At 48.3% G+C, this 27275-nt stretch overlaps 2 protein-coding genes across 3 annotated transcripts in view; both read left to right on the plus strand.

Moving 5' to 3' along the window:
• The window catches only part of SLAMF7 (SLAM family member 7), a 29854-nt gene extending 15665 nt beyond the window's left edge, over positions 1–14189 (plus strand). Inside the window, exon 8 of the transcript XR_003205888.1 lies at positions 8226–14189. The gene's annotated coding sequence lies outside the window, so the exon portion shown is untranslated. The remainder of the gene's footprint in view (positions 1–8225) is intronic.
• Positions 14190–21570: 7381 nt separating this feature from the next.
• Positions 21571–27275, plus strand: part of LY9 (lymphocyte antigen 9) — a 28860-nt gene continuing 23155 nt past the window's right edge. Inside the window, exons 1-3 of one of the 2 annotated variants that reach the window (XM_025860588.2) lie at positions 21901–22040; positions 25197–25376; positions 26180–26509. In XM_025860588.2, coding sequence (XP_025716373.1) covers positions 26350–26509 — 160 coding nt within the window. In that variant the 5' untranslated portion in view covers positions 21901–22040; positions 25197–25376; positions 26180–26349. Of the gene's footprint in view, positions 22041–25196; positions 25377–26179; positions 26510–27275 lie in introns of both variants that reach the window. The other variant, XM_025860587.2, reaches the window with a different exon arrangement.

A 27275-nucleotide genomic window follows, 5' to 3' on the forward strand; every position in this document is an offset into this window, starting at 1 on the left:
GAGAGGTGACTAGTGTAGGGGAGGAGAAATTGTCCCTTCTTCCTTTCTAGGTTCTTTGGCTGGTATAATAATTAGATTGACAAAAAGACAGATTAACGGGTGAAAAAATTCAATTTCATATGTATGAGAGCCCCATACTTTACATGCCTCACATGACTCCCACAAGGCAAGCTGGTCTGGGGTACTTATGTCCATTCTACAAATGTTGAAACTGAAGCAAAGAGAAACTTCAGTATGTGACCAAAGCTAGAAAAAAAAGCAGTGCCCATTCTACCACCCATCATCCATCACAGAGGGTAAGGAAGATGGGAGCTCAAAGCTTGAGATGGGTGGATCCCCCTCTTTCCAAGTGTATCATGGAGGAAAGGACATAGTTTTGGAGACAAGCAGGCCTGGAGTCAAAAGCCCTTACTAGCACAGTGACCTATGCCAAAGACTTGGGTTCTGTGAGCCTCTGTTTTCTTATTTCTAAAACCCCTATAGGGCTTGCAATGTGGGATTATATGAAACAAGTGTAAGTGCATGATATGTAGTAGAAGTTTCATATATGGCTCATGATGCTTAAGAAAGGGAATAATACAGAAGAAAAAATGGTTAACTTCCCACAAGTCAACTTAGCATAAGATACAGAAGCATTAAAATGAAGAATCAGCCCTTAAAAGAGAGGTGTCTGGTGTAGGGGAGGAGAAATTATCCCTTCTTCCTTTCTAGGTTCTTTGGCTGGTATAATAATTAGATTGACAAAAGACAGATTAACAGGTGAAAAAATTTGATTTCATATGTATGAGAGCCCCATAAAAAATATGAGACTCAAAATCAGTCAAGCAGGGGCGCCTGGGTGGCTCAGTCGATAAGCGTCTGCCTTCGGCTCAGGTCATGATCCCAGGGTCCTGGGATCGAGCCCCGCATCGGGCTCCCTGCTCCGCGGGAAGCCTGCTTCTCCCTCTCCCACTCTCCCTGCTTGTGTTCCCTCTCTCGCTGTGTCTCTCTCTGTCAAATAAATAAAATATTTAAAAAAAAAAAAAGTCAAGCCACTGAGGCTTTTATACCATCCTGAGCTAAGGAAACGGGTAGGGGTCTGAGGTTTCAAAGGGGAGGAAGACAATTCACAGGAGGATGAGAAGAACAAGTGTTTTGTACACAGTGTTTGCCCTGCCAGGCAGATAATCTCTCAGATGAAAACATTACCTCTGGTAGTGGCCTTCTTTCTGGTACAGGCCTCCTTTCTAAATTTTATTAGGTAATTAATGGAGAGGCAAAAAGCTTTTTCTGAGTCTGCTGGGTCTTGATTGACTTCAGCTCAAAATAATCCACATGCCAAAGTGTGGGTGATATATTTTGGGGTGGTCTATTCTGCTCCCCTTCAATGGTGTTAAAAAATGATTAACAAAAAGTAGGTAATACAAACAAACTTTATTAAACACTTAATGAAGTGAGCAGTCTCCATTCGGAGATGTGCAAAATGGGGCAGAAGCCTGGAAGACTTTATAATATAAAGAATAAAGAATGAGGAAGAGAAAAATAGAAAATATCTGAAGAACTAGAGCCACAAAATCAGACTCATTTGGAGTGAAAAGGTCCCAAGTTGGCTTGGCATTTGGAGATTAGTTGACTGGAAATACCACTGGGTTTCTGATCAAACAGAGCATTTGCAGGGACACAAAAGTCATCCAAGTTTCGGTTTGCTTACATGGCACCTTGGACAGAAGTGGTCCATTTGGACCTAGAAATTTATCTCAACACTGACTCATAGCAAAGGGGGCAGGAAGAGTGGGAGAAATGGGAATTTATTTTCCTCCATGTTGAAAGAACTTAAAAACAATGCTTCCTGGGCAAGAATGGGATTGAGAACCATATTGTCTCAAAAAGATACTGTGAGACTTACATACAAAAATATGCATTATTTTGCCATTTGTTATAGTGATATTCTGGAAACTACCTAAGACTCTAACCACAGGGGAAGGTGAAGTGAACACAGACATTAGGAATTACGGGTTATAAAGCTAGAAAATGTAATGACTTTGAAGGGTAGTTGAGTGTGCCACCCCAAAATATGCCTCTTAAGCATAAAGATTATGTTCAGTTGATTATTTTAAAGAAACAACAGATGCAGGAGAAGATCCTTTGTCCCTTTTGGAAGGGACAATTACATTTACAAAGGAAATCTCCATATGTACAGGTGTCTCCCTCATATACCAGAAAGAGAAGGATGACTCTGAATTACAAAAGAATCTTATCAGTGGAGGAGGCACCAACTTAAATCTACATGACAACTACACCTTTGTTGTACTTTTCCTGATAACTTCCCATAAAAAGCTTCCCCCTCAAAACTTCTTTCTTTTGCCTTTAGCTGAAGATGGTATTTAAGATGGTGGCTTGGGCCATTTGGGGGAGTTTTACTCAGTTTCCTGGGTATCTCCCATGTATACAGGAGGTATACATGTTATTAAACTTGTGGGGTTTTTTTTTTTTCTCTTGTTAATCTTTTGTTACGGGAGGTGGAGGGTCTCAGCCACAGAATCTAGAAAGGTATAAGGAAGATTATTTTCCCTCCTCTACAATATCACAAGTGAAGGAAAGTAGAAAGTGAAATTTAATGTGCTGTATGATTACAACTACATTTTTAAAACACCAATGCAAGGGAAAACTTAGAAGAAAAAATATCAAAATATTAATGCTGGGTTTTGTGGGGCAGGTGATATCTTAAGTGGCTTGGTTTTCTTCTGCTTGTCTTAATTTTCCAAAAGTTCTTTAATGAGAAAGAATGTATTACATAATGGAGTGGAAGAAATTTTAAATAAGTGTTCAGTGAGTATAAAGAGGTGTGACCCACTGTGAGGAGTTCAGGGGAAATTCTGAGAGGCCCCCATCTTGGGGGTGGGAGGCGTGCAGTGGGGGAGAATGGAAAGTGCCTCCTCCCAGTGAGAATGGGGTGGGAAGAAGAGAGAAGCCCCTAGAACGTGATGATCAGAGGAAAAGATTAGTCTGCCTCAGAGTGGGTGGTTTGAGGTTGGGGGAGCTTCAGAGCAGACAAAGATTTGGAGGGGAGACTAACAACTGCCAGGGTTTAGAGTGAATCTGTGCCTTACCCCCTCTCCTTTAAGCCAGTCCAAATGGTGAAATAATTAGAATTAGCTCCCCTTCCCTCTTTTTAAACCAGTAACAAAATCAAGCCCAGGAATACCCCAACAGATCTGGAGTCTGGATTCTCAGCAAGAACTTTCCCAAATCCATGTGCAGAAAAAGCCTTCACCTCATGAGCTCAACCAGCAGGTAAAGGAAACCACCAGCTTGTTAGGGCAAGAAACCACATTTCACATCAAGATCCATCAAATGCAGCACCCAAAGCTGTGTGTTTTGGGGTTTATGAGTTGCTAATACAGCTCATAAATACAGAATCTTTGGTGGGGGAGAAAAGAAAGTGTCTGTACCATGTCAGGCAGGTATTCACTCAACCATGCACACATTCATTACTTACTCATTCAGCAAGATTTATTGAGCACCACTAAGTACCAGACACTGTGCTGAACACAGAAAACAGAGCAGGGACCAGAGGTCTCTGTCCTTGGGGTGCTTAATTCTAATGAGAGAGGCTGTGATATTGAGAGATAATAATAAATATAGATTTGGTTTTCCTCCCAGTTTCCTTCCACACAGCTCCTAAATTCCCTGGCATCTTCAAAGAGATAAGTATCTTTTTGTATGCTAATGAGGTGACAGGTGGGCTGGTTGCCAGGAGAACCAACAAAATGATTAGAGGGTTGGAACTTCAGCCCCATTTTCCCCAAATTCCCTACCTCCTACCCCCAACATCCAGGGGTGGGAGAGAGGCTGGAGATAAAGTTCTGTCACCAATGTCCAATGATGAATCAATCATGCCCACATAATGATACCTCCATAAAAAGACCCCAACCAGAGGGGTTCAGAGAGCTTCCAGATTGGTGAGCACATGAAGGTGCTAGGAGGGTGGTATACCTGGAAAAGGCATAGAAGTTCCACACCCCTTCCTATATACTTTGCCCTGTCCATTTCTTCCATTTGACTATTCCTGAGATGCTTCCTTTTATAATAAACCAGTAATGTAGTAGGTAAACTGTTTTTCCTTAGTTCTGTGAGGCATTTTAGCAAATTATTGACCCCCAGGAGAGAGTTGTGGAGCCCTTAGACTCTACTGGGTTGGTCAGAAGTATGGCAGGCCAAGACTTACAATTAAAAAAAAAAAAAAAAAGACGCATGGTGTAAGGGTAACCTATAATGGGGGCTGTTACCAGGATCAGGGAAGGCTTCTCCCACACAGTGATGATTGAGCAGAGATCTACAGGTGAGTAGGAGCTCCTTACAGGAAAGGAGAGCTTAATCAGAGGGCAGAGCCTGTGCAAAGACTCTGGACATGGTGAGACCTGAAAGGAAGAAAATCAGTTGTCTGGACCAGAGGAGTTGTGCTTTTAAAATTTCAGTGACGGCGGTGGGAGAAACCCATTACAGAGGGTCAAGCAAACCACTTAGATGCAAGCAAACTACTTAGAAGATGTTGGGAAGAAGAATTTCCTCTGCTCTTCAAGGTCCTTCTAGCTGGACTAAGAATCAAATTGACACAGGACAGATTAACAGGAGAAAATCAGATTTAATTTTGTACAAATTAAATCCACATTCGTGGAAATTCCAAAGACAGTCCGGCAAAATGGGGTATATATGTCATCTTGAAATAAGGAGAAGGGGATGGGGCCTAGGACTTCAAAGGGAAGGAAGTCAATTCCCAGGAAGATGAAAAAGAGTAAATGGTAAAAATCAGTGTTTGCTGGGCCATACAGAAAAGTGGAACATAGAGAGGAATTTTAACAGAATTTGCTAAGTTCCTCCCTGTCTGCCACCTCTAGTTCATATTATAGTGTAGTTATCTATGTTTGTCTTCCTGGAGCTGGTCCTCTGTCTAAATCTTGTGGCTGGGGCTTGTCAAAGCTTCTTCATCCCTGAGTCTTTTGGGTCTTGACTGTTTGGAGCTCAGCATAATCGGAATGCCAAAGTGGCTGCCTGAGGGATGGCCTGACACCAGAAATTTCAAGATAAGAATTCCATTTCCTTCCTCCTCTATCAAAAGCAGAAAGAAACTACACACACACACACACACACACACACACACACGCACACGCACACACACACGCACACACAAACGTTATAGATCCCAAATTATTATGAAATCTGATAGTTCTTGGATCTTTAAGAAAAAATGTTCTCAACTCTCATCCATTAGTTATTCATTCAAAAAATATTGAAATATCTACCATAAGCCAAGCACTCTATTGCCATCTGAATTTATGTTGTAAACTAAACAGATAGAGCTCTTGTCCTCATGGAGCTAAATATCTTGTGGGGGAGACAGAAGGTAAGAAAAAAAAAATCCAACAAATAAATATATATTTACAAATTGTGATAATTTGACAAAATTGACCTGGGTAAAATGATTATGAATAAGAGGAAAGATTTGCATAAATAAGGTGGTCAAAAGGCTGCTCCAAGGAGAAGAAATTTAAGTTCAATCTGGGCCCTCTTAGCCCATGTACTTCAATGTTAACAGAATATGAATACATATGTCATAACACTTAATCACCTCACAAACCTTCTTATGTTTCAAACATGCCACTTTTCTTCTTTTTTTTTAAGATTTTATTTATTTAACAGAGAGAGAGAGCATAAGCAGGGGGAGCGGCAGGCAGAGGGAGAGGGAGAAGCAGGCTCCCCGCAGAGCAGGGCTCTGGGATCATGACCTGAGCTGAAGGTAGACACTTAACCGACTGAGTCACCCAGGCGCCCTACAAATGAGCAATTTTTCTTATATGAATAAGCCCTCTTTTCTTTCTGAACACTTTAAAACAATGATTAAATAAAACATAATCAGGTTATTTTAAACAGAAGGTATGTAGCAGTTTCTTGGCGATTTTGAACTGTTTGCAAATGAAATAGGTTTTATGCCTTAAATAGGGATTGATGTCCCTCTCTCGCCAAGAGACTTTGGCAGGTGGTGCCCAGGTACAGAATTCTTCATCTCTGTGTGACACAAGGTGACCCCTCTCACAGTCCTCCTCTTGGCTTCTCCACTTGTCAAAGTCAATCTATTCAATCTGCAAAGCTCCCAGGATCAAAAAAAGAAGAAATTCTTTCTTCAAGGAGCAGGGTAAGAAGGAGGCTGGAATGAAATAATGACCACAGGTTAGGAACTGGGGTAAAAGGCGGGGAAGAGAAGAAAGGGAAGGCAGGCAGGGGGAGGGATTTCCAAGAAGAGAATTCGGAAGAGTGAGTGGGCTGGAGGCCCCTTAAGGAAACTGAATCTAGGGGGTAGAGGTGAACTGCCCTCTGGACCCCATTGAGGGGCAGGGAGAACGTTCGTGTCCGCAGCCAGTTACCATGTTTCCTTGTGCCCCGTTACCCCCAGCACAGGCTGTTCCCAGAATAACTGTCAGATTCACAATTTTCATGCCTATTCCATGCTGTGTACTGGCGATGCAGAGAAGACGAAAATGGGCTTTGGTCTCGTTCCATGGGTAAAACAGACACAGATGAAGGCCCTAATACAACATGCTCAGTACCCCCTCTAATCCTTTAGTAGGCTTAGCTGCAGATCGTGACGATTGTGACTGAGTTCCCTGAGGGGTGGCAATTTATCCAGACCTCTTCTTCACTCTATCCTCAATGCCTAGAACAACACAAGGCACCTTAAAAATGCTCTGGGGGCACCTGGCTGGCTCAGTTGGTGCAACATGCAACTCTCGATCTCAGGGTTGTGTGTTCAAGCGCCACGTTGGGCATAGAGATGACTTACAAATAAAATCTTTTTTAAAAATGCTCTGGGGGCACCTGGGTGGCTCAGTCGGTTAAGCGTCTACCTTCAGCTCAGGTCATGATCCCAGGATCAAGCCCCACATTGGGCTCCCTGCTCAGTGGGGAGTCTGCTTCTCCCTCTCCCCTTTTCCCCCACCTGTGCATGCTCTCTGTCTCTCTGACAAATAAATAAAATCTTTTAAAAAAATGCTCTGTAGGGGCGCCTGGGTGGCTCAGTCGTTGAGCGTCTGCCTTCGGCTCAGGTCGTGATCCCAGGGTCCTGGGATCGAGTTCCGCATCGGGCTCCCTGCTCCGCGGGAAGCCTGCTTCTCCCTCTCCCGCTCCCCCTGCTTGTGTTCCCTCTCTCACTGTGTCTCTCTGTCAAATAAATAAATAAATAAATCTTTAAAAAAAAAAAAATGCTCTGTAAGGGGTGCCTGGGTGGTTCAGTCAGTTAAGCATCTGACTCCTGATTTTGGCTCAGGTCATGATCTCAGGGTCAGGGCATCAAGCCCTACATTGGGCTGCACACTGATCGTGGAGCCTGCCTAAGATTTTCTCTCCCTGTCTCTCTGCTCCTCCCACCCCCCCCTTGCACACAGGCACGCTCTCTCTCTGTAAGGTTATAAAATGCTCTTTCAAGGAATGAGATACATGAGAGACGATGGACTCTGAGAAACAAACTGAGGGTTCTAGAGGGGAGGGGGTGGGGGGATGGGTTAGCCTGGTGATGGGTATTAAGTAGGGCACGTTCTGCATGGAGCACTGGGTGTTACGCACAAACAATGGCATGGAACACTGCATCAAAAACTAATGATGTAGGGGCGCCTGGGTGGCTCAGTTGGTTAAGCGACTGCCTTCGGCTCAGGTCATGATCCTGGAGTCCCGGGATCGAGTCCCGCATCACGCTCCCTGCTCAGCGGGGAGTCTGCTTCTCCCTCTGACCCTCTTCCCTCTCGTGCTCTCTATCTCTCATTCTCTCTCTCTCAAATAAATAAAATATTTTAAAAAAAAAACTAATGATGTAATGTATGGTGATTAACATAACAATTAAAAATTTAAAAAAAAGAACATCAAGGAATGAGATAAATAAGCCGTGAGGATGAAAAGTACAGCATAGGAAATACAGTCAATGATATTGTAATTATGCATGAGACAGATGGTGAGCGCACATATCGCGGTGAGCATTTCGTGATGTATATAAATGTTGAATCACTATGTTATACACCTGGAACTAATATTATATGTTAACTATATTTCAATTAAAATAACAATAATAATGATAAATGCTCTGTAAACAGGAGTTGCTTAAATGAATGAAGAGGGGATCATGTATTTATACACTTGATAGCGGGCAGACACCACAAGATTTTAAGCAGAAAAGTAACCCAAGCATTTCTTTCTTTCAGAACTCACCCCCTAGCAGCGTGATCAGCAGGATGATCCCGGAGGAAGAGAGTGGGATAACCAGGAGGTGTGAGCACCTGGGCAAGTAGCAGTGGAAACCCAGGGTTCTGAATGCCAGCCAGCTTTCTGCCCCGGGCAACAGAAGGCCTGGGCGTGACCCTTAAGGACTGTGATACAAAAGAAGACCCCCTGGGACCCAGCAGCCCAGGACCCTGAGGAGAGCGGCCTAAGAACAACTCAAGTGAGGAGTGGCCCCTGGACTTAGCAATGAGGATGCGGCTGGGGACAGGGCAGACACAAAGGGTCAAAGAGCAAGTGGTTGGTAAGGAACCAGAGACAGGGAGTGGAGAGATGTTCAGAAGCTGGCCGAGAAGAGGAAAGGGACATAGTGAGTCTGGACTGAGACAGTGTCCTGCCACGGCCTGTGGAACCCAGGAGAGGCCGCCCACGACACCGGAGAGGCACAGCCTGGGATTTCTGTCTCACGGCAGCTCCAGGCTTCGCTGAGGACATGGCCAAGGACGTCTGGGATGCCTCCTCAGTGGGCTCTGCAGGACTGTGTGGGCTGAGGGACGCACTTTCCCTCGGGGAGTCCCAAGAGTAAGCCGAGCGCCCGGGCACCAAGTCTGGGGCTGACCGTCGGAAGCTGGACAGCATGGCCCTGGGAGGATGGCCCCAGAGCCCTCATTTCCTGCCCCCCACAGACAGCCCTGCTGCGGACGATCCTGCCCTCCTTTTCTTCCACCACCCCTAGAACCAGGAGGGCGGCAGGTGGGGATGCTGAGCTCCTGGACCGAGGCTGCCAGGGAGGGGGCCCACACAAGGAAGGGGTTACCTGAGCAGAGGGGCCTGGTGGGTATGGAGTTGAAGCTCTGGCTGACCGGGTTGCTGGCCGTGCAGGGATAGCTGTCGCTGACCCCGGGTCTCCAGGAGAGACGAAGAGTGGTTCCCCCATGGGACATAACTGCCCCCTGGCCGAGGGGTGCCCATCTGTACTGAACATCCTCTCCGGCCTGTCACAGGGAGCAGATCAGGGTGATGTAACAGGCCCCATCCTTCGTGATCCGGGAGCTGACAGTGATATTGGGCTCCCGCAGCTTCTCTGTGCAAGAAAGGAAAGTTCGAGCTCTGAGAAGACTCTGGTCTGGCCAAGCAGGGGAGAGAGGAAAGGTCAAAGTTCAAACATGAGCCTTCCACCCCCTCCCTCACCGTAGACATGCAGGGTGAAATCCTTGGTGATGTTGATCGAGGGACTATGCAGGGTGATCCAGGCTCTGTAGAGGCCAGGGTCCTGCAGCCTCAGGGGCCTGATCTGAAGAGAGTAGCCGCGGTAGAGGGCACTCCACCGTCTGCTGTATGGTGCCTGAGTCCCGGCAGCCAGGACCGGTTCGCCTCCTGGCCCCACTTTCATAATGGCAACAAGCTCTCCAGAGCTCCAGGTGACCTTTTCCACCTCCTGCCCGGCCGGGACCTCCAGGGGCCGAATGGCCAAGTCCCCGAGGAGACCGGTCACTGTCTCCCCCACCGTGTCCCCTTCCAGGATTCCTGGCCCTACAGACAGACAGAAAACCACAGCTTCAGTGCCAGGGTCTCCCCTACGCACTCAGGGCCACCCAGGCCCCGTCAAGCTCCTCCTGCCCAAACCCCTCCAGCCTCCACACTGGTTCCAGTGCCCTCCCCCCCGATTGCACTGCCGCCACCTGCCCATGCCACTCTCTCAAGGGCGTTCTCCCCGGGGCCTGAAGGGGACTCTGCCCTCCACCTCTGCCCACTTCAGAGCCGCAGTGCACGGGGCATGCTCAGGTTCCGGGTACCTGGACATGAGGACAGCACTGGGACAGGGAGGGAGCTGCTGTTACTGACTGGGTTCTTGACCACGCAGGTGAAGGTCAGAGCCCTGTCCCCGAGCCTTGAGGAGACACTGAGGACAGATCCTCCACGGGACACCAACAGTCTGGGGTCCCAGAGGTAGCCAGCTGTAGGTCACAGAGCCTCCTCTGCTTTCGGCCTCTCACGTCAGGATGAAGATACAGTGTCCACTCTCACCGATCCTGGAGCTCAGTGTGACACCGGGCCGGGCCAGCTGCTCTGTGGGCACAAAATGAACCAACCGAAGACTGCCGAACTGCCCTGGGCCCTCCCTTCACAGGGCAGAAGGCACAGGGCATTGGTGCCAAGACCCTGAATCATCCTCAGTACACACAAGGAGAAACAGAGGCAGAATCTGCCCACATCTATTCGAGAGCTTTGGGCTCTACGAGACCCTGCCATGTAGCATCATTTGATTCCCAGAACCACCCTATGAAGTAGGTAGCAGAGGTTTTGCACCTACTCCGTTTAACAGGCTCGGGGACCTTCAAGTAACTTGCCCAGAGTCTCGGCTATTACATGATGACTCCAAGACCCAAATCCAGTGGATCTGACCCCAAAGCCTGGGTTCCCACCCCAGCACTGACCACATGAATGCGGCGTGTGCCCACCCACACAGAACTGTGTTGTAATTACATCTCTCTCCAGGAGGGGTCTCTGCAGTACACATCGAGCTTCCGGATGTCCGAGCGTCCGGGTGCCCGTCGAGGCTCCCAGAAGATTTGGCCCTTGGCCTTTGAGGGTTCTTCCACTCCCGTGTACTCCCTTCAACCTGCACCCCACCCCCTCTTCCCCCAGGCCCAGGAGCTCAGGTGGTTCCTTAAGGTTTCCACGTTGCCATTATTTGCCCTCCTGTGTCCCCAGGCCAGAGCCAGGGGGTTGGGGAGTGGCAGGAAGAGAAGCTAAGAGAGTGGTTAGTCAGGGCAGGCTCAACAAAGCCACAGGGTATGGGAGAAGGCCTCTGTTACTCGGCCTCGGCCCTGGGGCCCACCTGACGGCAGCCCCAGCGGCAGCTCAACTGGGCAAAAATAGGACCCCACGGCCCAGAATGTCCCCCAGGGGGAAGGCAGGCTGGCTAACTTTCTGCTGCCGCCCCCGGTGTGGTCTTCCAGAACCCAAACCCTCCCCCCATGACTCCTTCCGCATGCCCTTCTCCCCTCAGCAGCCTCTCTAGCTCAATCCCGTAAATGCAGTGACAAACCAGACACACAGGATGTGGCATCGAGGTGCCTGAGTTCTATTCCCGGCTCTGCCGCCTCTACCTCTGTGTTACTTCTCTCTGAGACTAGTTTCAGCAGCCCAGCAAGAAAAACCCCTCTGCTGCCTGCTGCAGGGCTGTCGTGAGGCTCCAGTGACTTGGGGAACTCCCTGAGAAGAACAAAAGGCTGGCCTGTTACTTCGCTGTAGCCGCTCCACTGGAGCAGAGGGAGAGGGGCTCTCCCCGCAGCCCTGGACCACCCTAGGGAACAGTCCCACCGAGGTCCCAGAAGCCCCGGTGTGCCCTCGAGCTGTCTGCGAACAGGCCATGGCCAGGCCAGGCTTGATGTATGACAGAAAACGCTCTCTCCCCAGGAAGAAAAAAAAATGCCTCATCAAATAGGAATATTTCCTATAACATGACTCAAGCCTGAAAAGCTTCTCTGCTTTCCCTCCATCAGTTCACTTCCCCATGTTCATCCTCACGCATAACTGTACCTTTTTGCTTCCCAGTGTGGGGGAGCACCTCAGCCAGGCCCCTCAGGTCCCTCAGGCAAAGCCTGGAACCACAGCTGATCTGAGTCTTGGCAAAGTGCCCTGTGATCCTCCCAGAAGACGAGAGGATGGTGGCCCGTGAGACCCTGAAACCATCTCCGCTGACCTCCCTTTCTCCCCTGGGAGGCACTGGTGAGTCAGTGTCTCATGAGGAAGGAGCTTCCTGCTCCCACTGCTCAGAACAGAGCTGCAGACCCTGCCCCCTCAGGGCAGTCTAGAACTGCTTCTCTGGCTACAGGGTTTCCAGCACCTGCATTGTGGTCAACTGGCCCCTTTTGTCATTCTTTCTGGTGTGAGGGACCTGGGTTACTCTTTCACACTCTATACGAGTAATAAGCCGTCTGAATCTACAATCAGCTTGTTGTATCTCTACAGGCTGAATCAGCCTGTCCTCCTTGCTGCTGGGGTACCTGCCACCTGCCCCTATGTCTTCGTTGCAGTTTTCCCTCCTGAAACAATTTTTAAGTATCTTTAAGCAATATTCCTGTACACTCCTGTACCTCTGTCCAGAGTGTCCCAACGCTCTTTCTCAGGAGATTATTCTCACCAGATGGGAGTGTTCCTATTTTAGCATCAGGGAACCTCAAGAGCACTCAAGTAGCACAACTGAGTTCTTGGGGCTGAAGTTCCCATTCTCTGTCCACTACACACCCGGGGGTTCTGCTGCCATTGGCCTGGGGCACGTCCTGGGCCTTGTCGTTGTTCAGGAGACTTTCCCAGGCAACTCTGCTTTACATGGTTTGTTGTGTTGTTTTTTTTTATAGTGAGCACATATTAGCCTTGTAATCAGAAAAAGTGTAAATGTTACTAAACGAGATGCGGAAAAGGCTGTGAGAAAGCCTGAAAGATGAGCACTGCCCCACACCCATTGCTGCCCGCCCGCAGGACGCTCACCATAGACTTGCAGTTGGTACTCCCGGGTGCAGGTGATGCGGGAGCTCCTCAGGTTCGTGTGGGCTCGGTAGGGCCCCGCATCCTTCCAGCTCAGGTTGCTGATCTGCAGGGAGTGGCCTGGGCCCACCACACTCACACGACCCCGGTACCGGGTCTCCGCCTCATAAAAGGTGTCTGGCCCCCCTGCTTCTGCCAAGGTTACAATGGCTATGACCATGGAGACGGAACGGGATATCCAAGAGATGCTCTCCACCGGCTCTCCAGCCTGTAGCTGCAGGGGCAGAGTGACAGACCCCCCCTAGGGTCCCAGTTACCATCACAGGGGCTGGGTCCTCTCCGGAAACCCCTGTCCCTGCAAAGACACAGATCAGAAGCCTCAGGGGCAGCCTGACTAAGCCAGAGGCTCACAACAGGCCTGAGAGAGTTCAGGTAAGTGATTATTATTCCCATTTTATAGATGAGAAAACAGAGACCCAAAGAAATTAGGTGGCTTGCTCCAGACCACATAGCTAGTTGGTGAGAGAACAGGAACACAAGTCAGCCTCCTCCCTTTATGCCAAAGTGGTCTTCTTCAGCCTTCACATCAACTAATTCACATATGATACAATAATTAATAGATGCTGTGCTAGGGTTGCAGATGCTGAGTGGAACGGAGAGAAAGGAAAATTCTCGGGAGGTGCCTGGGGGGACGATCTCTGCTGTGACTCTGAGCCACCCTCTTGCTGATCCAGGCAATAGGATCAGAACTCACTTAGCCCAGCCCCACCGCAGCAGGAACCACCTTGTAGCATCCCCCATAATCGCTTGTTCAGACACGGCTGAACAGAAGCCAGCTCTGAGGCTCTGCCTGGGTTCTGGGAACGTCTTTCTAGAAGGAAGGCTAGTGCTGGGCTGGCCAAGCAAGTTGAAGGGTAGTCAGGAGACAGTCATTCAGTACCAGACTACTTGGGAGAAGAGCATAAGCACCAGGGCACCAGTCAGACCGCCCGAGTTCAAACACTTGCTAGGTACCGGCTGTGTGACCTTGGGAGGCAACTTATGCTCTTTGAGTCCTGGCTTTCTCACCTGTGAAACAGGGAGCGCATGCCATCTTCCAGGATTTTGTGAGGGTGAAATGAGATAATGCAAGTAAGTGCCTCACTGTTGGTGTTATTAAAGATTCTTGATGTCGCTGGGACAACTTGGTGGCTGCACCTTGTTTGCATCCTCACCAAAACCAGCCAGCACCCTTGTCGAGAAATGCAAAAAGACCAGCGCTCAATAGTGTGACCGTTGGAGTATATCTGCAACACTGACATGCCGTCCCAGGAAACAGAAAGTCTGAAACTGACCCAGGTGTGCTGCACAGTGGTTTAGAAAGAAAAGGCTGCCTGGCTCAGGGAAGAATCTGCGTCCTGATTCAGAATGGGATGCAGAAGCGCCAGCCGCATCACAGTTTCCAGGCCAGGTGGTGAGTCTCTTTGTCAAAAGTTGACCCGAGAAGTCCTGTGACAGTAGCTGTGGGGATGAGGGGTGGGAGAGGGGTTGCTGTCCCGTGGGATCAGGCACCCCAAGCTGGGCGCAGGCTGGCGTCCCGTGCACCCACCGCAGAATGCACTCGAGAGCCTGGCGTCCACTTCTGTGGAGCTACCTTGGCTCCACCCGGAGCATCATTTGTGCCGAAGGAAGCATACCGAGGCGGAAGCTGTTGGCATCAGCTGCACCCTCCTCGCCCCACACTGGGCCCAGGGCCTGAAATTCAGCCGGAGGACCCCACCGCGACTGAATGGCTCAGGGAGGTGCATGGCTCCTCCCTGCACCCTCCAACGCAGTAGCTCATCAGGCTAATTCAAGCGCTGCTCCCGCGCTGGGCTCCCTGCTCCTGGTCCAGCCAAGCACCCCCCCCCCGCTCCCACCTGGTTTCCTCCAGCCTGTGCTTATTTGGTTTTAAGCATTTACTTCACCCTGATTCATACAGATGCTGTGTGCGTGTCTTTCCACTTGGCTCACAAGCTCACGAAGGGGAGAAGATGGAAGGGAATTAATATCTGAGTGAGGAGGGCAGGCCGGTGCATTAGCCTCAGGGTTAGCTGCCGTGGGCATGTGTGGAACTTCGTGGTCCGAATCCTGATTCTGGGTTCAAGCGAGGAGAGACACACAGGGATACGGTCAGGACACGAATCCCAAATGCCAGGCACCGCGCCAAGTAGGGTAAACACATCATCCTATCTAACTTCCCAACAAACTTGTAAGGTGGGTGTTCTTCTTCCCACTTAAAAGATAAAGATCATGAGACACAAAGAGCTTAAGAAACTTGCCCAAAGTCACCAGCTTGGAAGCAGCAGAGTCCACGTGAGGATCCAAGTTCACCTGACCCCAAAGCTGGTCCTCTGTCAGCGACACTGTGCAGCTGGCAACGGACTTTCATCGTATTTAATTCCTCCCCGGGACCTGTTGAGACCCCTTCCCACCACACACCCAGCACATGACCCGGCACACAAGAACCCCAGTAGATGTTTCCAGAACTGAACTGAAGAACTGTGAACATTTTTTAAGGCAGGACCTGTCTTACCCATTATTTGGCCATATGCCCGGGAGACGCCCCTGTGGGCAGGGACCACCGAGGGCCTGGCCTGGACGCCATGGAGAGAGACACGTTCGCAGATGAGCTTGCACTGTGTGGGGAAGGAAAGTGGGGGTGAGGGGGGCCCTGCAGGAATCTCCCCACCAGTTCTGCTGCCTTGGCCGAGGACACTGTTCTCTGAGTTTCCACGGCGCCGCTGCGTTCCCACAGCCGGCCAGGTGGATTACCAGCCATGCACCAGAAAATGTCCCCTAATCTCCCTGAGCCTCTGTCCATCATCCATAAAATGTGTGTAATCCTGTCTGCCTTATCTATATCACAAGTCTGATGTGGGGATCAGAGGTTTTTTGTTTTGTTTTTTTTAACTTAAGTAAAGGTTCTTTATAAACTGTGATAGGGGCCAAGGGCAGGCCACCCGAAGATGGGCCACTTGGGCATATTGATTATTTAAATAAGTTACTTCAGAGCCAGTGAGCGCAAGGACACTCGGACCCTCCTTTGTCCCCTGAAAGCAGGAAACAAATCTCCCGTGTGAGAGGCAACCCGGCTGGACCAGGAGGTAAAGAGTATCCTGATCACAAGAGGTGGGAAATTTAGAGCCGAGAACACTTACAAACAACCCTTGTCACCTTTTTTTTTTTTTTTTTTACTGATTCACTCCCCCAGCCCAACGTCTGTTTAGAACTCCGTACTAATTAAAGCTCCCAAAGTTAAGTTTTCTTTGTCCTGTCAATTCCTCACAGATTTATTGTCTCTTTGTTTAAAAAGTACAAAAACTGCTTCCTCGGTCATTTTTTTAGGTCTCAATTTCATTATTGGGCCTCCATGCACACGTCATAAAACTTTGGGTTGTTTTTTTTTCCTCCTGTTAATCTGTCTCACATAAATTTAGTTCTTAGTTCAGGTAGGAGACCTTGAGGGTGGAGAAGAATTTTTCCTTCCCTTCACTGCCAAGTTTTAAATGTATCAAGGGATTCGTCAGCAGGCTTAGGGGACCCCCTAAGGGGACAGTCCTGAGGCAGGTGATCTTTGTAATCACACACGCTGGTTTTCCCCTGAAGGAAAATGAAAGCGAAAGCTTGAAACTCTGGAGAGCAAGCTCAGAGCCCGGCCCCTTATGCAGATTTCTCAAACGCTTCGTTCCCCTGACTGGTTCCCAAGCCTGTCTCTTGCCACCGCTCAGGTCGTCGGGGTACAGGAGCAAGCAGTAAGAATCTAGAGGGACAGAAACAGCTGCTAAGTGCCATCCCCTGCTGAGGTCATTTATGGGACACAGAAAGCCCGATTCATGATGAAGGGTCACTCCCGGGGGCTGGTGGGAGAGGGAGGAGAGGCAAAGAGACCTTAGAGGATCATGATTGAAACGGCAAGATGCAGATGGGGCAGGTCCTGGATCTCATGCCTCCACCACCAGCCTGTGTGGGGATGCCCAGGGCTCCCTGTGACTCATTAGCAGAAGAAATGTGAGAGTGACAAGGACGCAGTATGGGCCTGCATGGTCTGAGATGGTAGCAGGTGCGACGCACACACACACACACACACACACACACAACACACACACACAGCCTGGCTCCCAGAAATGTGCAGGCAGGTAGAGGTGCCTGGGAGGTAGCGGCAGGGATAGACTTACCTGTGAAAAGACCAAGCACGAGCAAGGACGCCGGTAGAGAAAGAGCCATAATTGTCACCTGCAGACCGACCTGCCTCAGGCCCGCAGTGAATGTGTAAATGTCGGCTCACAAACATTTCCTCTTTTCAGAGTTCACCACAATAATCACATGTCGCTTTAGAGTCAAAAGATGTAGAAATGAGGGGACATATGAGAAAGGCCAGGGGAGCTATTTCAAAGTCAAACCTTACAATGTCACAGCCATGCTTTAAACCCTTCGGAGGTCCCCCATCCCCTACAAGGTAAAGTCAGGCTCGCAGGCCTGGGGGACGAGGCTTTTCCTGTTCTCTTGCTTCTTGCCAATCTTGGGCTCGTGCTGTGTCACCACGTCTCCCATCTTGGACTCCAGTCACGGCAGACTGTTTCTAGAGTCTCCCCCAAAATCCCCTAGGATTTCCCAGCCCTGTAAATTGGCCCCTGCAAATCTGCTTCCTGGATTGCCCCAGTCTCTGCCACCTGCCTCACCTACCTTACCCTAGCCTTCCTTTCTCATCCTTCAATTCCCAGTGACTTGCTTGGGGTCAGCACACAGTATGGGGCTTTACTTTCTTTTTTTTTTCAGAGTTGAAAACAGATTTTATGATATAGCTCTTCTGCTTGTTTTTCTTTTTTTAAGATATAAATATATTTTTAGTACTATTATTTTTATTCCAGGAGAGTTAACATACAGGATTATGTTAGTTTCGGGTGCACGGTATTGTCATTCAGCACTTCATGCATCACCCGGTGCTCATCACAACAGGTGCACAGCTTCATCCCGTCACCTGTTTCCCCCACCTCCCCCACTCACCTTGGATAAAGTATTTGAATCAATAAATAAGATTCCCCAAATATTTAAAGAAGGCCTGTAAATCTAGTACACTAAGCTTATATGTAGGGTAATTCTTAAGTTGTCTTCAAATACTTCATATAGACTTAGATTCAACTGTAATAGTGCTGTGTGGTGACAGGTGGCCGCATGTATGGTGAGCATAACGTATAGACGTGTCCAGTCATGATGTCGTACGCCCGAAACTCATGTACCATTGTGTGCCAACTGTACTTCAGTAAAATTTATTAATTAAAATAAAATAAAATCACAAACGCAAATCAATTATTCAAACACATAGTTCAAGTCGGAACCACAAACGGTTACTTTAATAAGCTACATGTCTCGAATAATACATATATGTAAACAAAAAGTATTAACTGATACCTTGAACATGCCTGCTCTGAATTCCTTATCTTTCCACGACTGAAAGATTCATAAAGGACACATTTATGTCATCTCTACTCCAGCTATTTTCTGGGACATCTGCTCCATCAATTAAGGTTGCTTAACGACCAGAAACATCACTGAGACATCAACTGTTGGTACCTACCCAGGTCCCTTTACCTGCTTTGTTGACGTCCTCTGAAAGGCTGGTCTCAGGTGCCTGGGTGGCTCAGTCCGTTAAGTGTCCAACTCTTCGTTTCAGCTCAGGTCATGATCTCATGGTTGTGGGATGGAGCTCCGTTGGTCTCTGCGCTCAGCAGAGAGCCTGCTTGAAGATTCTCTCCCTCTGCCCCTCCCCCCACTTGCTCAAGTGTGTGCGTGTGTGTGCAAGCGCTCACTCTCTCTCTAATAAATAAATAAATCTAAAAAAAAAAAAAAAGGCTGGTCTCATAGCCTGTGTCCCTCAATTCAACTTGCCGCACTGTGATATCACCGAATTCTTTCTTTGCTTTACTGTAACTATAGCACTTGATTTGATGTTGCATTTCTTTTAGCTCTTAAGATATTTAACTATCTTTCCACTTAGGTGTAAAAAGCTTTAAACTTGTCGAAATTCTGTATTCTTTTCATATTCTTCCAATCTGCAGGAGTATAAACATGTTAAAACCCCCACATAATATTAAAAGTGAAGTCAAAAAAATACAGTTGTGTAAAATGCAGGGTCATCTTCATTGCAAAGTTAATGAAGGGATGGTTAGGGGCTGGTGGTGAATCTATGCGGCGGAACTTGGGACAGTAGCTGCAGGATCCAAATCAAAGCCCAGGCTGGGATCTGATGCTACCTGGGGGCGATGCCCAGTAGACAGGTGATTCTGGTGCCTGGGCATGGGCCTGGCTGGACTCCCAGGACAGCAGAAGGAATTCCAGAAATTTTCCAGTTATTTGCTCACATTTGCTGACCTGGACCAAGGACATGGTGAAACTGGAAATGCCAAACTCGATTTGCCTCCTCCCTGATTCCCAGCATGAGATGCCTTTTCATCCACAGCTAATGAGAATATTAGCCCTCGCTGTGTGAAGACGGAGACTGGGTGAGTCCAGGACCCATTTGCCAAAGGGACCCACGAGCCGAAGGCAGCCGCTTAACTGCATTATATCCAAATTCATATTCTTTTAGGTTTTTTTACTGTACTTAAATGCAAATACTTCAGCTGGATTCTATGTATCACAAGACTATCCACCTGCGTTCACCACTACCAAGGTATTCCAGTGACGTTTACCTTCAGTTTCTTCATCTTTAAAATGAGGACAACAAGAGTACCAACCAAATAAGGTTGGCTTAGGGATTAAAAGAAAACATCTGTAAAGCGCAAAGCGTCACTCATAGTCATTACTCAGTGAATGTGAGCAATGGTTTTTATTATCATCGGTATCTTCGAACGGCCTCCCACCTTTGTCCTCTCCTCCCACCAGGCTGCTCTTGCGCTCTTACCTCGGCTCTTAAGGCCCTCGCGCTCGTCCCCTCATCACAGTCCCATCGCCTCCACGCCCTCCCCTCTGCTGCTGGCGTAAGCTTCCAAATGGGTCCTTGAATAACACTGCACCCCTGCTTAAAAATACCCGCTAGATGGGAGATGGGCCTTAAGGGGAGGCACGTGATGTGATGAGCTCTGTGTGTTATCTGCAACTGATAAATTATCGAACACTCATCGGAAACTAATGGTGTGCTATATGTTGGCTAACTGAATTTAAATTAAAAAAAAAAAAAAAAAAACCACCCGCTAGATGCTCTTTGCCTCTAGTCTGAAGTCTTGGTGAGTTCGCGCTGCCCTAACAGCAATACCAGAGACTGGGCGGCTTATAAATAGCAGAACTTGACTTCTGACAGTTCTGACAGCGGCACGGAAGTCACGGGGTCGAGGCACCAGCAGAGTCAGTGTCTGGCGAGGCCCCACCTCCAGCTCCTGGCCACGTGTCCCGCAATTCACTCTAGACAGCCATGCTCGAGCCACAGGGCCAGGACTAGCAGGACGCAAGAGAGGCGCCTTCCACACCAAATTTAAGGAGGTCCTCGCTCTCAGACTTGCACGGGTGCCAGGTTGTGACCAGACTCTGAAGGTGCCCTCTGATGGGAGGTGCCCGCCATCCTCATTGTCTCCCTCTCTCCCTCCTTCCTCCCAGGCGCCCTGGGCTCAAATTCTTATTTATAAAACTCAAAATAAGCCACTTAGCCTCTCTGTACCTTGGCTTCCTCATCTACAACACGGGGGTGATAAAAATACCTATCTCATAAAGCTGTTGTGTGGACTAAATGAGCCCGTGAGTGTCAGGTGTTAGGGGAGGGTCTAGCACCTGACACGCACTCACTGAATATCACCCGAAACCACCCACTCCGCTTTCCTGAAGTTTTCTTTCCAAGTCCTCTCCTGCTACAGCCTAAACAAACATATGATCTGAATCTCAAGACACCAAGTTACGGTTTAACCAGCCACTCTACATCAGCTATTAAAAAAGTCAGTTCCCGGGGCACCTGGGTGGCTCAGTCGGTTAGGCGTGCGACACTTGATCTCTGTTCAGGTCTTGATCTCAGCATTGTGAGTTAGAGCCCCACATTGGGCTCCAAATTGGGCATGAAGCCTATTCAAAAAAAAGTCAGTTTCCCACAACAAGATAAAGGGAATGATGCTGTCCCCCAACCTGCCAACTGCACAGCTGCCCCTGGCAACATCCATCCTCAAGGCAGCTTTGACGGTGCTTCCTTCCTCCCAGTTAAAAGCCTCTTGGAGGGGCACCTGGGTGGCTCAGTCGTTAAGCGTCTGCCTTCGGCTCAGGTCATGATCCCGGGGTCCTGGGATCGAGTCCCGCATCGGGCTCCCTGGTCGGCGGGAAGCCTGCTTCTCCCTCTCCCACTGCCCCCTGCTTGTGTTCCCTCTCTCGCTGTGTCTCTCTCTGTCAAATAAATAAATAAAATCTTTTTAAAAAAATTTAAAAAAAAAAAAGCCTCTTGGTTGTATGTGACATGAAGCCAGTGCAAACTGGCTTAAGCAGAACGGTGAATTCATTGGACCATGCTACTTGTAATCCATCGCTATGTAACAAATTACAGAATTTAGCAGCTTAAAATAAGCATTTATTATCTCGCAGTCTCTGCGGATGAGCAGTCCAGGCACAGCGTAGCTGGTGCCTCTGGGTCTGGGTGTCTCACAAAGTGCCCGTCAAGGCGTGGGCGGGGTTGCCCACCTCGCCGGGCAGGCACTGCCAGTCTCACCGGGGGCTCTCGGCAGCCTCCAGTCCTCATCAACCGTTGACGGAGACATCAGTTCCTTGCTGGGTTTGGGCTGGCAGTCTCCCTGGCTCCTTGTCTCGAAGCCTTTTGCTCACAACACAATACCTGGCTCCTGGCAAAGGGAGCTGGGGGCAGAGGAGAGAGAGAGACACGAAGATGGAAGACACAATCTTTTGTCACCTAATCTCAGAAGTGACAGCTTCTTACTGCTGCCACATTCTACTCAGCAGCAGCAAGCCAGGATACCCACCCCACACTGAGAAGAGGCGACCACAGGGGCACCTGGCTGGCTCAGTCGGTAGAGCGAGCGACTCTTGATCTCGGGACCCCTTCCCCAGCCTGAGCAAGTGGGAGGAGTCTGTGGTGCCGGATACAAACAAGGCTTCCTGAGAAGCACAAGTGTGCAAAAGGAGAATCTGTGGTAAGTGCTTCCTCTTTCAGCCAGAGATCCAAAAGCAAATCATCATGGCAGGCTCAGCACAACACCCAGACGACTGGGCTCTACGGCCCTTCTCCAGTAAACCACAGAAGACCAAGCCACACATACCCTCTTCCTTTCTCTGGACCCGTCTCCTCTTCCTGTTCATGGGTAAGTCCCCATCATGGCCACCGCCGCTTGCTAGTGGTGTCCCCCTGAGGCTGGTCACTTTGTTTGCTGGGGTTCTTATTGGTAAAATCAGGAGACTCCTCTCCTTGTGGTAATTCTTCTGCGGGTTCCACCTTATTCTTCTGTGTGTGTGTGCATATGCATAGTCACTCAATATGAGTAGGTGACATTCTAGCCCCCGTCTCAAATAACTCTGGGCTCGGACTATGTTCCTCTCACTCTGACATTTTCCTGCTAAGAAATGCCGAGTGATGAGTTTGTTCCCTGTATAATGTGGATAAAATACACAGAGAGACACAGGAAATTCTGATGACAAGCCACCCCCTTTCCTAGAGACACAGAGAAGTGCCGGAGCTTCTTTCTACGTCTGCCGTGTTTATCATATATCCCAAACAGTGGCTTCCCTGGGGATCTGGAGATGGTCTGGTGGCCCTGGGCTAGGTAGCTTTCTCTGAATGTCCTTTTCTCCCCACATCCTACCTCCCCATCAAGGCCCAAGTCCGGCTAGTTTCTGGGAAATGTCTCTCAGCAGCATGGCCAGTGGGCAGAGCTGACTCCGTACCCCCGGAAGAGTCTCAGCCACCTGGTACAGTGACATCTACTGTCCCTCTGGGAATCCTGTTTTTCCCGGGACCTTGGAGGATAGCACTGGTAGCCTAGGGACCTGAGAGCAGTGGGGGTTGGAGGGGTGAGCAGCGAGGGAAGCTCTAGAAGAACTCCCAGATGCATGCACAGGGGCAGGGCCTAGACTCTGGAGCTGGGGTACAGTCCGATCTCTTTTCATTTTCCATCTCATCTTTGCTCACCATGGAAACATTACAAGCATCATGGCTCCTTATATACATACCCAACTCTTGGGGTGCTTCCTGGCTGTACTGGATCAACCTGAAGTTCACCAATCGAATGTCACCCAAGCCTCAGATGACCAACAAGTAAATTTCAAGGCATCTCCCTCTGTCTAACTCTACCAATTGGGGATGACCTCAAACTTCACTGTTTTGGTCTAGCAGGGAGTTTTGTGTTTTTTTTTAAGGTTTTGTTTATTTATTTGAAGAAGTGAGAGAGACAGCATAAGAGTGGGGTGGGGTCAGAGGGAGAAACAAACTCCCCACTGAGCAGGGAGCCCAATGCGGGGCTCAATCCCAGGACTCTGGAATCACGAGCCGAAGGCAGCCGCTTAACTGACTGAGCCACCCAGGGACCCCTAGCAGGGAGTTTCTTTGACGCCTTTGTGTCTCCAAGGAGTGGTTTCAGGAACTTAGGAAGCAGTAGGGTGAAAAGTCCTTCCACTTCAGTATGTCAGAGAGCAAGAATGTCCCGTCCCCTTTTTGGGGAGCAAGAATTCCTGTCCCCTTCAAGGTCCTTTGAGCTGGACTAAGAATCAAATTGACCTAAGACAGATTAACAGGAAAAAATCAAATTTAATAGCATATATATAGGGAATCCACACAGACGTGGAAATTTCAAAGACCATCAGGCAAAATGAGGTATCTCTGTCATCCCGAACTAAGGAGAAGGGGGCAAGGGGTCTGGGACTTCAGAGGGAAGGAATGTAGTTCACCGGGCAATGCAGAGAAGAGCAGATGTTTGGTAATTAGGTGTTTGCCCTGCCGTGCAGATGGATCACTCAGATAAAATTCATTCTCTGCTAGTAACCCTTATTCTGGGAAAGACCCCCAATTTAGATTCTTCTATGTAGTTAAGGGAAGGGCAAAAGTTTCTCTTGGGCCCACAGGGTCTCGATTGCCTTCAGCTCAGAATAATCTTCATGCCCAAGTGGCCCACCTTGGAGCAGCCTGTCCTTTGCCCCTACAAGTACCAGAAACATTTGAAATTAAATCTTTGCTCCATTATTTCCTAGCTGTGTTTCTTAAATTTAGAATGTGTTTCTTAAGTTGTTTCTTAAATGTAGAATGTGATTAGTAAAATGTATCATGCAAGACTCTTTTATAGATTAAAAATGATATCTGTAAGCAAGCGTTTGGCACATAGTTGGTGGAGGCTGATTGTTATAATAATCACTAAGTGCATTATTTGGAAACTACTAAAGGCGGGGAAGCCAAATTCAGTTACCGCAATCATTGAACCCTCTTTTATTATTTGCCAAACGGCATAGTTCAAAATAAGATAGCTGATACCTGGGACTCCTGTCACTCTACTGGGAGTCATGTAGCATTGTTTGCTGCAACAGTAACAGGATTTGACCCATATGAACCACATACCACTCCCCTTGCTGACAGTCTGTGTGCCTTTGCTTATCTTTGATGTGAGGAGAGATGGGTGCAGTCACAAGTGCTCAGCCAAGACTCAGGACCTTCTGGGGTCCTAGGATGGAGGGTGTCAACGCTCTTGGCCTCCACATTCTGGGGCATCATGTACGTGGAATCTGGGCTCTGCAGCTAACCAACCCCGTCATCTCAGCAAGTGGCTAAAACTCTCAAAATTTTAGCTCCTCGTCTATAAACAGGAGCTAATTTTCAGGTAATTTTGAGTATTGAACGAGGTAATTTCTACAAAGTACTAATATGTCATAGCAATCATAAACAGTATCTTCCAGATGGGAAGATCTCTCTTTCAGGTAGCTTCAAACCAGCATCACACCAATCCAGTTTCTGCTTTCTGACTGCCCCCAGAATCCCCCTGAACTGACCTAGCCTACCTTGTCCAAGATGCCTAGCCCAGCGTCCTTCTAGCTGCCTTTCTACAAGGTCCAAGTGCTTGACCGATATGGCTAGAGACTCACCCCCGAGTCCCTGGTCCTGCACCAGTCTGCACTAGTCTCAGTGTCTCTTCTATGTGTCTGCATAACTCTGGACCCTCTGGGCCTTCAGAGCACACCTCAGCCTCTTTCTATCCCTCCAGGCTGGGCTTCAGCTTTTCCTCTCTCTCTAACATTTTCATTTTTTTTTTTTTAGATTTTATTTATTTATTTGACAGAGAGAGAGAGAGACAGTGAGAGGGGGAACACAAACAGGGGGAGTGGGAGAGAGGGAAGCAGGCTTCCCGCGGAGCAGGGAGCCCCATGCGGGGCTCGATCCCAGGACCCCGGGATCATGACCTGAGCCGAAGGCAGACACTTCACCGACTGAGCCACACAGGCGCCCCTCTCTAACATTTTCTACTTACTTTTCCACCCAGATTCCTGGAGTAATCTGGGTCCTGAACACATCTGATTTGATTAGGAATTTTCAGAGGACTCTCCAGAGCCTCAGAAGTCCTTGAATCTGGAATCCAGGCTGGGGTCATCCAGCAGACACTCACAGGGCCCCTGCAAGCAAATGAGCTGCCTCGACTGATGCTGGGCCTGTGGAAGCCATGGTAACAATGTCTATCAGGGATCTTGGTCTTCCCCGAGATGAGGAAATCAGAAGTGGAATCCATGCTACTTCACTATTCCCAATCCCAAACCTTGTTCCTAAGGACAGACCAGATTTCCCTGGCCAAGGCAAAGCCGGTCTGAGATCCCCTGGACAATGAGGAAAGGGAAGAGCGAGATAGAGATGAGAAAGGCTCCTTTTGTGGCCGACATTTTATTATGAAAATTTTTGAACACAGAGAAAACTTAAAAGAATTTTGCACTAGCACGCATGTGCTTCCCACCCTGGCTTTACTTCCCTTCTCACACATCTGTCCATTTATCCACCCTCCTAGCCATCCATCAACCCATCTCATTTTTTACAAGATGCTCCTTTTTTACTTCTTTTGTTTCTTTATGATTTACAGCAACCTATTTTTATTCTATCTCTACCATACCCCTAAAGGAAGATAGTATAGGTGTGAACATTTCTGTTTTATAGATGAGTAAACTGATTCTCAGGGAAATTCAAAAATTCACCCAAAGTCACCAGGCTAATTTCTTCACCGGGACAGAAACCCAGAAAGTCTGTTTTACTGATTATTGTAAATGTGTTTGTGAGATAGAGTGTTTTCTAGGTGAGGGAATGAATGAATGATTCTGCTGAGCAACAAGCCTAGAGGGAGGAGGGCAGGAATTTCATTTCATTTCTCAACATCTGACATTTATTTCCAGTATGTTTTTATTGAATGAATGAATGTATGAATGAATGAATGAAGGCTGAGGAGTCCAGCTGCTCCTCCAAGTCCCTCTTCTGTCTCTGCAGGGCTAGGAGCCTCTGGAAAGGACTCAACCCCAACAGTGGTGCCTGGGATTCTAGGGCGTTCAGTAACTTTCCCCCTGAACATTTCAGTAGACACAGAGTTTGAGCACGTCACCTGGAATGGTCCCCAAGGTGCTCTTGCTTTAGCAACTGCAGAAAAACAGATTTTCTTTATGGCCAAAAGCTACCAGGACCGACTAACCATCAGCTGGAACAGTTTCTCCTTGTCTCTCAGCAACCTGACTTTGAGAGATGCCGGATCCTACAAAGCCCAGATAAACCGAAAGACTTCTACATTCACCACTGACAAGGAATTTACGTTGCATGTCTATGGTGAGTTCCAGAGAGCTTCTGTGGGTTTTTATCATTTGTTTATTCATTTAAGATTTTATGTATTTATTTTGAGAGGAGGTGGGCGGAGGGGGAGAATCTGAAGCAGACTCCACACGGGGCTCAATCTTATGACCCCAGATCATGACCTGAGCTGAAATCAAGAGCTGGGTGCTCAACCAACTAAGCCACCCAGGAACACCTGATCTTTTATTTATCTTTTAAGATTTGTTTGTTTGTTTGCTTGTTTGAGAAAGTGAGAGAGTGAGAGAGAGAGAGCATGAGCAGGGGAGAGGAACAGAGGGCGAGGGACAAGCAGATTCCCTACTGAGCACAGAGCTGGACGCGGGGCTCCATCCCAGGACCCTGAGATCATGACCTGAGGCAAAGGCAGAGGCTTAACTGACGGAGCCACCCAGGTGCCCCTGATCTTTTATTTTTAAAAGCAGATTTTTTTCTCCCTAGGTGTTTATCTCTCTAGGACAAATAGGACTACCATGTTGGTCCTTTTCACCCAGTTCCATAAATACAGATGTAAGAGTGAAAACACAGCCAAAATATTTTTAAGAGCCATTTGTATTTCTTTTCTGCAACTCTGTTAATAGCCTTTACCCATCTGCACTAGCTTGCTAGGGTTGCCATAACAAAATACCACAGACTGGGTGGTTCAAACCCTGGAAACTTATTTTCACAGTTCTGGAGGGTGGAAGTCCAAGATCAAGCTGTCAGCAGGTTGAGTTTCTTTTTTTTTTAAGATTTTATTGATTTA

The sequence above is a fragment of the Callorhinus ursinus genome, unplaced genomic scaffold (genome assembly GCF_003265705.2).
Source record: "Callorhinus ursinus isolate GAN/ISIS: 27379988/994484 unplaced genomic scaffold, GSC_fseal_2.0 scaffold88, whole genome shotgun sequence".
Taxonomy (NCBI): domain Eukaryota; kingdom Metazoa; phylum Chordata; class Mammalia; order Carnivora; family Otariidae; genus Callorhinus; species Callorhinus ursinus.